At 48.1% G+C, this 13,316-nt stretch overlaps 6 protein-coding genes across 6 annotated transcripts; 4 read left to right on the forward strand and 2 right to left on the reverse strand.

The window, feature by feature from the left end:
- Positions 1-357: 357 nt before the first annotated feature.
- L228DRAFT_264831 (asparagine synthase related protein) lies at positions 358-2,296 on the forward strand (the record flags this gene model as incomplete). The annotated part of the gene is made up of 3 exons (XM_018334622.1): positions 358-1,086; positions 1,140-2,147; positions 2,228-2,296. 3 exons carry the CDS (start codon positions 358-360, stop codon positions 2,294-2,296), a joined length of 1,806 nt encoding a protein of 601 aa, XP_018191989.1.
- A 545-nt stretch (positions 2,297-2,841) lies between these two features.
- L228DRAFT_242910 (hypothetical protein) lies at positions 2,842-3,791 on the reverse strand. Its single transcript, XM_018331560.1, has 2 exons — positions 3,768-3,791; positions 2,842-3,508 (listed from the first exon to the last, which is right to left on the reverse strand). Exon 2 carries the CDS (start codon positions 3,402-3,404, stop codon positions 3,048-3,050), a length of 357 nt encoding a protein of 118 aa, XP_018191990.1. The 5' UTR covers positions 3,405-3,508; positions 3,768-3,791; the 3' UTR covers positions 2,842-3,047.
- A 310-nt stretch (positions 3,792-4,101) lies between these two features.
- On the reverse strand, positions 4,102-5,852 carry L228DRAFT_257875 (hypothetical protein). Its single transcript, XM_018334022.1, has 2 exons — positions 5,480-5,852; positions 4,102-5,360 (listed from the first exon to the last, which is right to left on the reverse strand). The coding sequence occupies exons 1-2, from the start codon at positions 5,546-5,548 to the stop codon at positions 4,242-4,244; spliced, it is 1,188 nt and encodes a 395-aa protein (XP_018191991.1). The 5' UTR covers positions 5,549-5,852; the 3' UTR covers positions 4,102-4,241.
- A 188-nt stretch (positions 5,853-6,040) lies between these two features.
- L228DRAFT_279639 (RTA1 like protein) lies at positions 6,041-7,734 on the forward strand. Its single transcript, XM_018335701.1, has 3 exons — positions 6,041-6,544; positions 6,610-6,858; positions 6,972-7,734. The coding sequence occupies exons 1-3, from the start codon at positions 6,382-6,384 to the stop codon at positions 7,469-7,471; spliced, it is 912 nt and encodes a 303-aa protein (XP_018191992.1). The 5' UTR covers positions 6,041-6,381; the 3' UTR covers positions 7,472-7,734.
- Positions 7,735-7,928: 194 nt separating this feature from the next.
- On the forward strand, positions 7,929-8,516 carry L228DRAFT_264835 (hypothetical protein; the record flags this gene model as incomplete). The annotated part of the gene is made up of 1 exon (XM_018334623.1): positions 7,929-8,516. The coding sequence occupies one exon, from the start codon at positions 7,929-7,931 to the stop codon at positions 8,514-8,516; it is 588 nt and encodes a 195-aa protein (XP_018191993.1).
- A 993-nt stretch (positions 8,517-9,509) lies between these two features.
- L228DRAFT_279641 (hypothetical protein) lies at positions 9,510-12,247 on the forward strand. The gene is made up of 3 exons (XM_018335702.1): positions 9,510-9,914; positions 10,246-11,117; positions 11,251-12,247. The coding sequence occupies exons 1-3, from the start codon at positions 9,656-9,658 to the stop codon at positions 12,211-12,213; spliced, it is 2,094 nt and encodes a 697-aa protein (XP_018191994.1). The 5' UTR covers positions 9,510-9,655; the 3' UTR covers positions 12,214-12,247.
- Positions 12,248-13,316: the final 1,069 nt, after the last annotated feature.

Below are 13,316 nucleotides of genomic sequence, written 5' to 3' on the forward strand. Positions count from 1 at the left end.
AGAGTGCGAAGGCAGGTTGCGAGATATTAAATGTGTTGAAGCCAAGCCCCCAGTCCAACACGCACGCACAGCTAAGGCATAATAAGCATGGGGAGCTTTGGTGGTCGGCAGTTCGGTAGCCGAGCTCCGCCACCGCCCGGGAGCGAGGGAGTCTTTTCTGAGGAAATCCTCACTTTTCCACAACGTCAATTGATATCACAGTCTGTACATTACTACGTTATTTTCATATTGTCTCAAGGAGAGACATTGTCTGTTTAGAAAGAGACACTTTTTTCTTCTTTGAAATATTGGGGAAAGAAGACTTCATTCGATGATTGGCCGCTGGTCAGCCAATTATATTGACCTTTAGGTACTGCCATGTGCGGTATCCATTTTTCCATTGGCAGACATGCGTATTGTCCTCCCGACGACAACGTGGCACAACTGCTGGTAAATCGAGGCCCGGATAGTATCAAGACGCATAATATCAAAGTCAATGTTGACAGGTGCACCGATTCTTCAACAGAATGCTACTTGTCCTTCACGTCCACGGTGCTGGCTTTGCGTGGAGATCATGTGACTGTCCAGCCACTTGTTGACACAAAAACCGGATCCGTCCTCTGCTGGAATGGCGAGGCTTGGAAGATTGAGGAGACTATCAGCGGAAATGATGCAGAAGCCGTCTTTCAGCTGCTTTTGCATGCTTCTTCACAAGATTTTCAATTCCAAAAGAGTGCCAACGGCGGAGCCAATAGCCCGTCGTTGGCCAGTCCGGGCATAGTAAACGCCATCAACAGCATTTCTGGTCCATTTGCATTTGTCTTCTTTGATGCTACAAATCAAAGAATTTTCTTTTCTCGCGATTGCCTTGGCAGGCGTTCGTTGCTGAGCAAGGCTGACCAAAATCATAGCTTTACCGTTTCAAGCATTTGCAATGGCTCCCTGGACAAAACATGGCTCGAAGTTGAGGCTGACGGCGTGTACGTCGTCAGTCTCAAAGACTTTTTAAAATCAATAGCAGAAGACCAAACTAATCCTGAGAACCCATTCGGTATCTCCAAGGTTCCTTGGGTTTATCAAGACGGCACCGCCGACGCTTCACATTTGGTGAGAAACAGATTTATTCCCGAGTCCATCAACCCGGGCTAACATATTGCAAGAAACTTCCATATCCTAAATTAAACAAGGAACTTCCTTCACAAAACCTGCCTGTCCTCAATCTTTCCTCTCCTTCAGTCCAGTCCATCGAGAAGCATCTTCTCAATTCTCTGCGTTTGCGGGTCCAAAATGTCCCTACTCCACCCGTGGTTGAGTCTCCAGAGCACTCATCCTCCTCTGCCAAAGTTGCAATCCTCTTTTCTGGAGGTCTAGATTGCACAATGCTTGCTCGTCTAAGTCACGAGGTTCTGCCCTTTTCCGAAGACATCGATCTCCTGAACGTGGCCTTTGAAAACCCTCGCGTAGTAGCCGCTGCGCGAAAGGAGAAACGTCTTCACAACGAAACGGACGGAACCTCGACAAGCTGTTCCGCCTACGACCTCTGCCCGGACAGACTAACCGCACGAGCCTCCCACAAGGAGCTTGAAAAGGTCTGTCCACAGCGAAAATGGCACCTGGTCGAAATAAACGTGCCTTACCAAGAAATGCTTGAACATCGTCCACTAGTTATCTCCCTTATACATCCACATAACACAGAAATGGACCTTTCAATCGCCAACGCCTTCTATTTCGCTGCTCGCGGCATCGGAACCGTGCAGGCCAAATCATACATTACTCCCGCGCGGATCCTTCTCTCTGGCCTCGGCGCGGACGAGCTATTCGGCGGATACGGACGCCACCGCGTGGCTTTCAACCGCGACGGCTTTCCGGGCTTACTCGATGAGCTTGAACTCGACGTGAACCGGCTGGGCAAGCGCAATCTCGGCCGCGACGACCGCGTCATTGCCCACTGGGGAAAAGAAGCGCGGTTTCCGTTTCTGGATGAACAATTCCTTAACTGGTCTCTGGGATGTCCCGTCTGGGAAAAATGCGGGTTCGGGCAGCCCGAAAATGCGCCTGATGCAGACGACGCCAGACCCGAGCTTATCCTTGATGCCGAGAAGAAGGTTCTTCGTCTCTTGGCCTGGAAATCGGGAATGCACGGCGTAGCCAAAGAGAAGAAGCGCGCTGTAAGTTGGACTCTATCCTATTTCAGTAATCCCTCGTGCGTTCATTTGGGAGAGAAGCTGACAGAACATGACACGACTAGATACAATTTGGCGCACGCACAGCCAAGATGGAAGTCGGCAGAACAAAAGGAACTCAACTCTTGTCTTGATCTCGATACATAATGCATCGGAAAATTTGCTTACTATTTATACCCCCAAACGCAACACCCTCCCTATCCCTCGCACCAATACGCCCTCCGGCGATGATGACGGCTCGATATCGAGTCATACAGATACTGCTGAAATGCTGTCTCGCTGATCCAGTCGAACCTTTTGTGTCTTGCAATCCTTCGGGCTCGATTAGTGGTTTTCCTGTGCCCTCGTAAGAGGGGCAGAGCTTAGCCCTTATCTAGTCCCGAGCTTGCAAGACACGAGGCGCACCGCGGACAGCATATAATGAAGTGGTTAAAGGCAAGTCTGAGCCGGACGGTGCATGTATATGCTCCAATATATTTTAGTAGTAACTACCTAGTAAACTGCCCTTAGATGGCAGATATCGGAAGTCATGTTACTCTCCGGCCAGGAAACTGGTCTTGGTCCGTAATATATATCATATTGGAAATTAGCACCAACTGCAATACTCCTTGACCATTCATTCGTGTCCTGCATCAAGCTACATGTCTTTATCCGATGTATCACATCACATGAGGGACCTTATAATGCAAAATTATATTCAAATTACCCGATTGATTTATATATTTTACCCACGTCTACTCCCATCAATTATCTCATTACCTATCCATTTTCCCATTGCTCCCCTTTATGCCGCATCCCCATAAAACAAACCCGAATTTAACTCTCTTGTTACGTTGACAAAAACTCCCTTTTCAGAGCGCAGCGCAGTATCACGCGCATTACGCCCTACGCACCTCCCTCGCGCTTGGCATACTCCTCTTCCATTCTCTCTCTATACAACCTATCCGCCGTCGCGGGATCAATCTGGCTCTGGCCTCCCTGCGGCAAGTAACCCCTTGCACCTTGCGCGCCAGTTATTCCCTGCTGCTGCTGTTGCTGCTGCTGAGGGAGACTCGCAGTCTGAGCGGCCGGGTTCACAGCCCGATGCTGACTCGCTGCTTGCGACGAGAGGCCTATTCTGCCCGATGCTCCCAGGGAGGCAGAGGCCCCGAAACTGGCGCCCGCAGAGGCATATTGCTCGTTGGTTGTGGTGGTTGTGGTGGTGGTTTCGTACGGGTCAGAGGAGGTCGTTGGTCGGCCCATGGCTGCTTTTTTGACTTTGACTGTGATTCTCAATCACGAGAAGAGTGCTAATGAGCTGGGACGTTGAGGCTGAGGCTGAAGCTGGAGCTGGTAAAGGAAAGAAGCTGCTGTATAACATAACAGTTAGTGCTCTGAGAGTTGTGACAGGTATGTGTATACAAAATAACGAGTTTGAGAATATAAAACAGGAGAATACTGATACAGTTGTACAGTACAGTGAGAGACACAGTTGCGCTGCTCACTATATTGTTGGATTGCGACAAAATGAACTGTGAAGCAAAGAGATACAGGAAATAGCAATGACAATAAAACGCGATGTGAGAAAAGCGGCATTGTTAAGTAACAGAAATGAAAATTACGCACCTTGTCCTAATCCTTAATTTGAGAAAAGATAAAGCTCAATTGTATATTTTCAGAAGGAGGAGTGTAATATATATTGCGGGAAGCGGGATTGCGGGGAGGTATAAAGGGTTCGTGTGGCTTGAAACGCGGAGGGTTTGCTTGTGAAGCAAGGCAGAGGCTGTGGCGCAGTTGAGTGACGTCAGTCGGGGCTTTGCCTTCTCAGCTACTTAGCGTTCCCGGAGCCACGCGAGGTCCCGGGAGCCTTCGGAAGATCAGGACTCGTAGAGTTGGCTCAAGCTACTCTACTTACTGCGTAACCACAGGGGGAATAAAAATGTGGAGCAATTAATGTTTTGGTTTCTGAATATTTTGGGATTTGTGATTCTAATGGGGAATCTTGGCTCTAATTATGCCATATATATATTGGATGCAACTAAAAGCAAATGGATATCAAGTAAAATGCAAACGTCCAGAAAGAACAATTCCGATGGAGGTTCAAAGCTCCTTTGCAAAAATCATGCGCCGTGGCCAATCGATCAAGAATTGCCATTCTGGACTAAGGACAGACGAGATCGAAATAAACACATCCTGACCCCACCGCTGAGCCCACCATAGATGGTCAACGTTGTGAAGAATGACGCAGTAATGAGCCAGAATGGCCAATGCAAATGGCACTCGGGCTTTGAGAAGGACAATAAGCTCCTCAGGCAAGCAGTGTGGCCATCCAAAAATGTTATAATGATGGTCAGGAAACGAGTAGTGGTTGAGAAAGCTCTCGCGCAATTCGTCAATAGCGCGGCGATACACCCTCTTTGTACTCTCAGCTACAGCGAGAGCATCACCGTACAACTGCAAAGTTTCGAGCGCTTGGGAAGCATGTCGAGGGAGATCTCTTCTCGCACCGCCCGTTGGGTCACTCAGTAGTTCGCCTAGACTGCTCGAGCGAACCCGCTGCCTCCCAAGCATGAGAACGGCAATGCACCCGCGAAAAAGCAGAAGGAGATCGCAGAAATGGTCGAGATGCCGAGTTTGTGGAAAGCTAAAGGCAAAAGCATTGACAAAACACGTTCCCATGAATATAATTGCATGATTGGCCGGTGTAATATTTTGGATTGCAGCCCGCGTCAGACGTAGTGCAAGGTCTGCCTGCTGAACTGCCGTAGCCAGGTAGGTATGCTTGTTGCTTGACCGAAGATGCGCGAGGTGTATGGCTGAAATGCTCAGCATGCTGTGCATGAGAAAATCATGCTTGAGCGCTTCTCGTGGAACCACTTCTCCCATGACTTTTCCAGAAATATCTCGCCCCGGGAGGCACTTCCAGGTAAACGCCATATAGTGATGCATCAATTCGAGCTCTCGGAGCGGTCGATCTGGGAAAGGACTAAGAGCGGGAGCGGGCGTAGTGAGGAAAACAATGGGAGTGTTTGAGGGTGATGGAGTTGTTGGTGAGGTCTCTCGAGAGACGCCCTCGCTAGGTGATCCTTTCGAAGAGCCATTGTCTTGCTGCGTACGCACGGGAGATGATCGCCTTGGCGTATCAGCAAATGCATTCATCAGACTGCACTCGATTCCACGTTTGGAACAGCTTCGACAGCAGGGGAGCTGCTCATCACACTATTTCATATGGACAATCAGCTTTTCTATGGTTCCATATAGATAAGAACATGTTATTGCCATTATCAAGATAGCTCCCATAGAAATGGGCATTTCAGATAATCGAAATCGGCACACACCTTCACCCTTCTGCGCTTGCACTGGCTACAACCATGACGAGATTTGCTGTGGAATCGTCGAGAGCCCATGCTCTGACAGGCGACAGAAGATACATAGAGAATGTGGAGTGGGTCACAACGAAATAAAACCCTCAAGAAGGAGAATAACAATGAGGCTAACTTTAGATTGTTGTTGGTCGAAATGCACGCGACGGGGCTAATAATAAAGGAAGACGATGTGATTGTTGCCTGAAGAGCAGAAGAAGACCAAAATGCATTTCTGACCGGAGCTCCGGAATTACGAAAGATCCGACGACATGACAGCGATCAGGAAGGGGCACAACGGCCACAAATGGAAAAGTTTACGATTTACGAATCCAAGGAGCCAAGGCGGAGATATCGTATGGCAATGCGTTTGAGCAAGAGACGAGGCGAAGCATTTTTTAGGGCAGATAGTGGAGAGCAGTCCCAAGGGGGTATAGTGTACGAGACTTGGCTCTGTCCGGGCCCCCTTGTCCCATCGTCCCTTTTGGAGCGATTTGTTGATCCCGTAGCGGTCCAGACGCCAGGCCGTTGTTAGCACAATTATTGGGGAAGCCGTGGTTGATGATATCGCCGCCACCTCAGCGTGCTGACGTGCCCTACTGGGCTTTTATAATAAGGTTGTTTCGCACTTGATTAATTCGTTGGTTTGGGTCTTTCTTATTTTATATCGTGGTTCCACTTATCATTGGGTGTCAGGGGGCGGAGAAAATATTTGTATAAAGCACAGGCACACGGATATCTCTCATTACCTACTTATAAACTCTTTCCTGCTTCTTTGAAGATTAACTCTCTTTTGCATCTCCTTCAGAACGCCCTGGGATTTTTGTTTCGGCTTTATTCGATCTATCAAGCCATTTGATTTCTAGCATAAGTTCACCATGGCTGGCGGGGACGAATCTTTTGAGCTCTACCGCTATCACCCCTCCATGGCTGGAGCCATCATCTTCATAATACTCTTCATTATCACAACCGCTTTGCATTGCTTTCAACTCATTCGCACCCGAACATGGTTCATGATTCCTATGGCCGTCGGAGGATTCCGTATGCAACCTAATACCCCAGTGTTTCATTATTTGTTGAATGAGCGTTACTGACTGAAAATATAGTCGAATGGATTGGCTACGTTGGCCGAGCTTTATCAAGCCACCAGGCTCCAAATTATACGTTAGGGCCGTATATTCAGCAGGCGGTTCTCTTGCTTGTGGCCCCTGCTCTATTAGCCGCATCCATTTATATGGAATTGGGACGGATCATCCTGCTCGTGGACGGAGAATCGCGGTCAATCATCAAGAAGCGGTTTTTGACCAAGATCTTTGTCACTGGTGATGTCTTATCCTTTCTCACTCAGTCTTCTGGTAAGTTTGTATTCCTGCCTCGCATTGTTTCACCTTCGCCCTTTGTCCCTTGAAAAAGTCCAAACTTCCTTGCACGTAAAGTCAAAAAGCTTTTCGCCACTGACCTTCAATAGGCGGAGGCATCATGGCCGGTCAAAGTCTGAGTAGCTACAAGTTGGGCCAAAAGGTTGTCATTATAGGCCTAGTGATCCAGATTGTCTTCTTTGGATTCTTCATCATCACTTCTGTTGTCTTTCACCAAAGAATCAAGAAGAACCCTACAGCGGCCTCCTCTTCACCTAGTATTCCTTGGCTCAAACATCTCTACGCCTTATACGTCGGCAGCGCATTCATTCTTATTCGGTCCATCTTCCGAGTAATTGAATACTCTGGAGGTAACGATGGCCCACTGCTCCGAAGTGAGGTGTATTTGTACATCTTCGACGCCGTGCTCATGTTTGCCACCATGGTCGTCTTCAACATCATTCATCCGGCCGAAGTTAAGAGGCTATTAGTTCAGCGTCAGGCAGGATTAGGGGCAACTGCATTGGAGGCCGACGATAGCACCGAGGTGGAGCGCATCGAGCAACATAATCTGGAGCCATTAAAGGCGAATAACGGAGGCTGGAGTTAGGAACCTTCCTTGGAATTTGTTAATAGATATTTTCATTTGCATGATTCTTTGTAACATCTGCATCCTATTCTGGCATTTCAGCTTTTATCGCGGCTGCTGCGGGTGGTTTCTTGCTCTCTGCTGATGGCGACCTCCCAACTGTATTTAGCGACTCATTTACGATCTAGCGCGGTCATCTTTCGCTAGTTCACTGGGCATCCTTCACTAATTCTTGCGCCCTCTTAACTGATCCATAATAATCATTACCAATAATCTCTGGACCCTGAAATCGCAATTCTTATCTTCATGAAATCTTTCCCGCCCATACCACCCCACTTCTCAAATCTTCCACCTTTGTAGATTTTATTTCCTCTCTCTCTCTCCTTCTTTTTCCCTTTTAATCTTCCAAACTTCTTCGCTCCCTCTCATTTGGCTAGATTTACAATTCTATTCTCTCTACTTACTGTACTCCACCGCCATGGCAACACCCTACCAAAAGGCGCTTTCGGCCATTGACGCCGCCCATGCCGCCGATCCAAGAGTCACAACCACCACAGACGGCCAACAAGTCCCTTACGAACTCCACTACGCCCGTAAAATGACAAGTTACCTTGAAAAAGTTGATCCGAATGCGTCCGAAGTTCTCCGACTCGCTATTCGCGCACAACATCTCCGGCGCTGGGAAGTTCCCCGAGACACATACCCAATGACCCGGCCGGGATACTTTAGCTGGCGGACAGCTCTGAAGAAACGCCAGGCCGAGCTGGGGCAACAAATTTGCCTCGACAGCGGACTGTCGGCTTCAGACGCGGAGCGCATTGCGGCGCTGATTCGGAAAGAGAATCTCAAGGCGGACACGGAGACGCAGACCCTCGAGGACGTAGCGTGTCTAGTGTTTCTGGACGATCAGTTTGAAGAGTTTGAGAAGAATTATGATGAGGAAAAGATCATTTCCATCTTGAAAAAGACGTGGGTCAAAATGTCGGACAGAGCGCACGACCTGGCGCTGCAGATTGACTTGTCGGAACGTGCAAAGGGGCTCGTAGGAAGAGCGCTCGCGGGCTAAGTTGGATGAGGATCTTCGTCGGCGTGTGTTGCGCACCTCAGAAACGAGGAGCGCACGGGCACAGGAGCAGTGGAGACTGGCTAGAGTACGATCAGGCCAGACAGGCGCTATCTTCGGACTTCAGAGCGAGGAGTGACCTGGCGGGAGCAGAGGAACCCTGTCCTCTGAGCACAAGAGTATAACATTTTGAGTTGGGGTGATGATTTCCGAAACAATTCAGGTCTCGCGTTTTCGCGGCCCTCAGAGAAGCTACGGTGAGCATACGGAATCAAGGTCTCTGGTTCTACGCAAAGCTCTCTCTCTGTGTCTCCAGTGTCGATAATGACGCTCTTGGAGACTGTCTATCTAGAGCAACCTCTACCGTCAGCTTCTTTCATCGCATGCAGCAAAGGAAGGATCCCCCACCCTAGGACCAGGACAAGGCTTGATCACGTCTCAATTTCACTTGAAAAATATGTAATTTGTCATTACTTTTTATACCCTTTTCAAATATCAGGTTTTCTTTGTTTGTATATACTTCATAGATCCATACTATGATTATAAAATTTCTGTTCATTCAGGCAATATTCCTTTTTTCCGAACGAACCAACGTTACTTTGAATTAAAGACCTAAGAGTGTTTTATGGATGTCCTAAACCTAAAAGAAAGAGAAAGATTTAAAGAATAAAGAGATTTATGAGCTAGAATAAATTAGAGGTCCCAAAAAATTGGCGCGATGGCAATGTATAAAAAATAGTGTATTGATATACCATCTCGACGAACAACATCTACATCCTGAACCATTCCATAACTAAAAAATACCAAGACATACCCAATATAATTCAACCTTCCAGGTTAAAGCAGCCCCCCAAATCCAGCAATGTTCTAGCGAAAGCTTCAACGAACTCGCAAAGTCTTGGCGCCATTTCGCTCGCGCACGAGACTACCCAACCTCCCATCCTCACGCCCATGGAGTCGTTAACGTCGTCTCGTCGTCCCGTCGTCCGTGCCATATGACACTGCCCTGCTGAACTCGACCATCTTCACAAATGGTGGACATTTCTGCTGCAGTTGAGACAACACTACAATAACATCTCATTTGTATTCTACTATCCTTAACTTCACTCTTTCATCAAATCGAGGTTTGCAAGAGATGACAAATGACGTCACAGGCACCAAGCGCAACATATCTCCCGTACAATGAGCCTGAGATTGTCACTATCCTCATCCAGTCTTCCTTTCTTTTGCTGCTGAATCTTGTCAATCATGTTCTAGACCGCTTGATTTACTGCGGACTTGTGGGACAAGTGTTTATCGGCATCGCATGGGGCACGCCTGGTGCAAAATGGTTGGATACGGCTGCCGAAGAAGCGTTTATGCAGGTTGGGTATCTGGGGCTGATTTTGCTTGTTTATGAGGGTGAGTAGATGAATTTTGAGCTTGCGTTCCTCTCTAGGCTTGCCAGTTTATTTCTCAATTTATCTACTTCTTTTTATTTCTTTTTCGTCATTTTTATGTATTTTAGGTTGCAAAATTTAATTGGCTTTGTTGTTGTACACGTTTGCTATTTACACGCCAGATATTTATTGTAATTACTGGTGTTTTCCCCTTTCACGTCTGTCTTTGAATACTGCATAAAATTCCTTGATTAACACTGGTTTGCATCGATGCCATCCATATGTTTCAGCCTATTGACGTCTACGCATACAAAATGACAAATCCTTTGATCTTCACTAACGCATCAAGATAGGCGGCCTCTCCACATCCTACTCTGCCCTTAGAAAGGATCTTCTTCTCTCAGTAGGCGTGGCAGCCACGGGCGTTGCTTTACCGATTGGATTATCCTATTCACTCCAAGGCATCGCCGGCGCAAGTAAACTCGAATCATTCGCCGCCGGAGCAGCATTATGTTCGACGAGCCTTGGCACGACCTTTACCGTGCTGAGCACCAGCGGACTTGCTTCGACACGTCTTGGGGTGGTCCTCAGCAGTGCGGCCATGCTGGACGACATTGTAGGTCTAGTCATGGCTCAGCTCATATCCAACATGCATGGATCCACATTCTCTCTTAGCCCTATCACGATTGTCCGTCCCATTTTAGTATTTATAGGTCTGATTATTGCACTGTTACTGGCTTGCCGGTTTGTCATTTTGCCAGCTACGCGTGGCTTGAATGCACTCCGGCGCCGCTCACCGAATGGAAATCTCCAATGGGCATTGTCCAGAAAAGAGACGGCAATCCTAATGCATATCCTCGTCCTGGTGGGACTGATTGCCGGAGCTACATGTGCTGGCACATCGAATCTTCTTGCGGCTTATCTGGCAGGCGCCAGCCTCAGTTGGTGGGATACAGACGTGGAGCATTCCACGATGAAGGAAGAATCGCTAGCATCATTGAACTCTTCGCAGAATGGAAATAGAGAACCTGCCAGGGCAGAACTTACGGTTGTAAACTCTACCAATACCCAGACATCTGAACAAAACCCTACTTCCCGAGAGGAACGAGATATTGGCAATGCCTCGGAGAGCATAAACGGGACTTCGTCTCGTACGTCAGGTGTTGAAATATATCACGACTATTTTTCCGCAGCTGTACAGAGAATCCTCAAGCCGTTATTTTTTGTAAGTACATGCCTTTCCCTTCCCCCTCCAGTGCCTACCTGATAGCTATACCTTCCCCCCCCCTTTACCTCCTGCACCTGACGCTCATAGCATACAACCAAACAATAAAACTGACACCAAAATCCCATTACAGGCATCAATCGGCTTCTCCATCCCCATCTCTCAACTCTTCTCCCCCAGAATCATCTGGCGCGGCATTGTATATGCGATACTCATGACCCTAGGAAAACTCGCATGCGGGCTCTGGCTTGTCCGCGTCCATTCTGGGTTTCTCCATGGAATACCATCATTCTCGCTGGCATGTTCTTCGTCTATTGCCCGGTCATGCTTATCTTCCGTGCGGTCATGTATCCGTACATCTTCTTGTCATCTCCAGCACCTCCTTTCGCCACGACGAATATTTTCTTCCGTATCTGAAAAGTCGCAGCGAGAAGACGAGACCACAACCAACTCCAAGCCCGCTACCAATACCGATGCTGGCACACCCGCTGGCACTGGCGCAGATACAGACACTTCCATGGACAATCCTATGTCTAGTCAGGAGGATGTAAATACCTCTCGTGCCACTCCTACTCCTTCTATGTCTGCGACTGCAACTACAGACCCCACCATGCTACCATCACAACATGCTCCACCACCAGCGCGCTCCGTCTCAGCCTCTGCCTCTGCCTCACCTTCAAGTCCCGCTCCCGGGGGAGAGCCGCGGCCACCCCAACCCCGCTCCCTCTACCCCGCCACTATCCTCGGCACAGCCATGACGGTGCGCGGTGAGATCGGCCTACTCGTTTCCTCGCTCGGGCGGTCTCGCGGCGTTCTTTCGCAGAACGTCTACCTCCTCGCGACGTGGGCTATTCTCATATGTACCATTGCTGGGGCAGTGAGTGTGGGCCTGCTCGTGCGGCGGGTCAAGAGGTTGCAGCTGGAGAGATGTCGGACTGTGCGGGGTGTTGTCACCGCCCACACCGACGCCGCCGCCACTGATGGAGAAGGGACCCAGGCAAGAGGAGGAGCAGGCCAAACCGGACAGCATGATCATTCTGATGGCGACGACAATAGAGATCCTGGCGATCCACTAGGCGCATGGGGTGTTTTCTAGACCATACTTTCATACTTACCTACCTACTCACTCTCAAATTACTGCATTCTTGTACAAAATTACATACGGTAGGTATATAGCATAAGATAAAAAACGTATACTTTAGTCCGACACATGAGAACCAGATTAATCAGAATCATGATAATTTATTTAGATTTGATAGCTTATTTTATTTACTCTGGTAAATACTATTTATCTCATATCTGAACGTACGAGTGCCATGTATGAATATAAGTAAGGTCAAGTTTTTTGTGCTGTTAATATTTGAGCGACTTCAGAAGCAGCGCACAAGAAAAAAAAAAAACATAAAACAGGGCGGCGGGGCGCGAGAAAGTGTTTTCTGCGGAATAAAGAAGTAAAGAGAGGAGAGAGAGAGAGCGAGAAAAATGGAAACTCAATCTGCCTCTGCCTTAGCCTCTGCGGTCACCGCTATCGTAACCGCTCCCGCTGCCGGCGCCGCTTCCGCGTCATTTGTAATCTGTAATGTATTTTCCGTGTCAACGACAGGACGGAAACTAGGTTCATAAAAAAAACAAAAGAGAGCATATGTTTGGCAAGAACGTGCCGAATCAATAATTACGAATTGCGGCGAGACGTTGGAGAAGAAGAGGTAGTGGAAAGAAAAGAAAAGAAAGGAAAATAAACGACCAAGGATAACAACAAGGAACGCGACCAACGCCGTGAAAGAACCGCCGTTTGCCCTGATCCAGCCAGTAACGCCATACCCGTGAAATACGATTTGGAGGAAGAGTGATAAGGGGAAAATAAGGCTGAAAGTACCAGAGCACGAGCCAAGAATGAGGATTGCGAATCTTGGTCGCGTGGTACAGAAGAAGTTGGACAGTGAGAAAAGAATGCGGGAAAAAGACTTGAAAAAAGGGGGTGAGGCTGAGGAAAAATAATAGTGAGAAAAAAAGAAGAATTGAAGAAAAAGAGCAACGCTTAAAACGGGTATACCCAAAGCCGAATTTTTCCAAAATTAATGAAAAGTTGCAGTGTCAGACGGTGACATTGCGGTTTGTAAGGGGTGCAAAGAACCCTTTGCAAGCAAGCAAGCATCGGCATAAAGAGGCGAACATCTTTGCGATGACAAGAACGGGGCT

This window comes from Xylona heveae (genome assembly GCF_001619985.1).
Source record: "Xylona heveae TC161 unplaced genomic scaffold L228scaffold_1, whole genome shotgun sequence".
NCBI lineage: Eukaryota > Fungi > Ascomycota > Xylonomycetes > Xylonales > Xylonaceae > Xylona > Xylona heveae.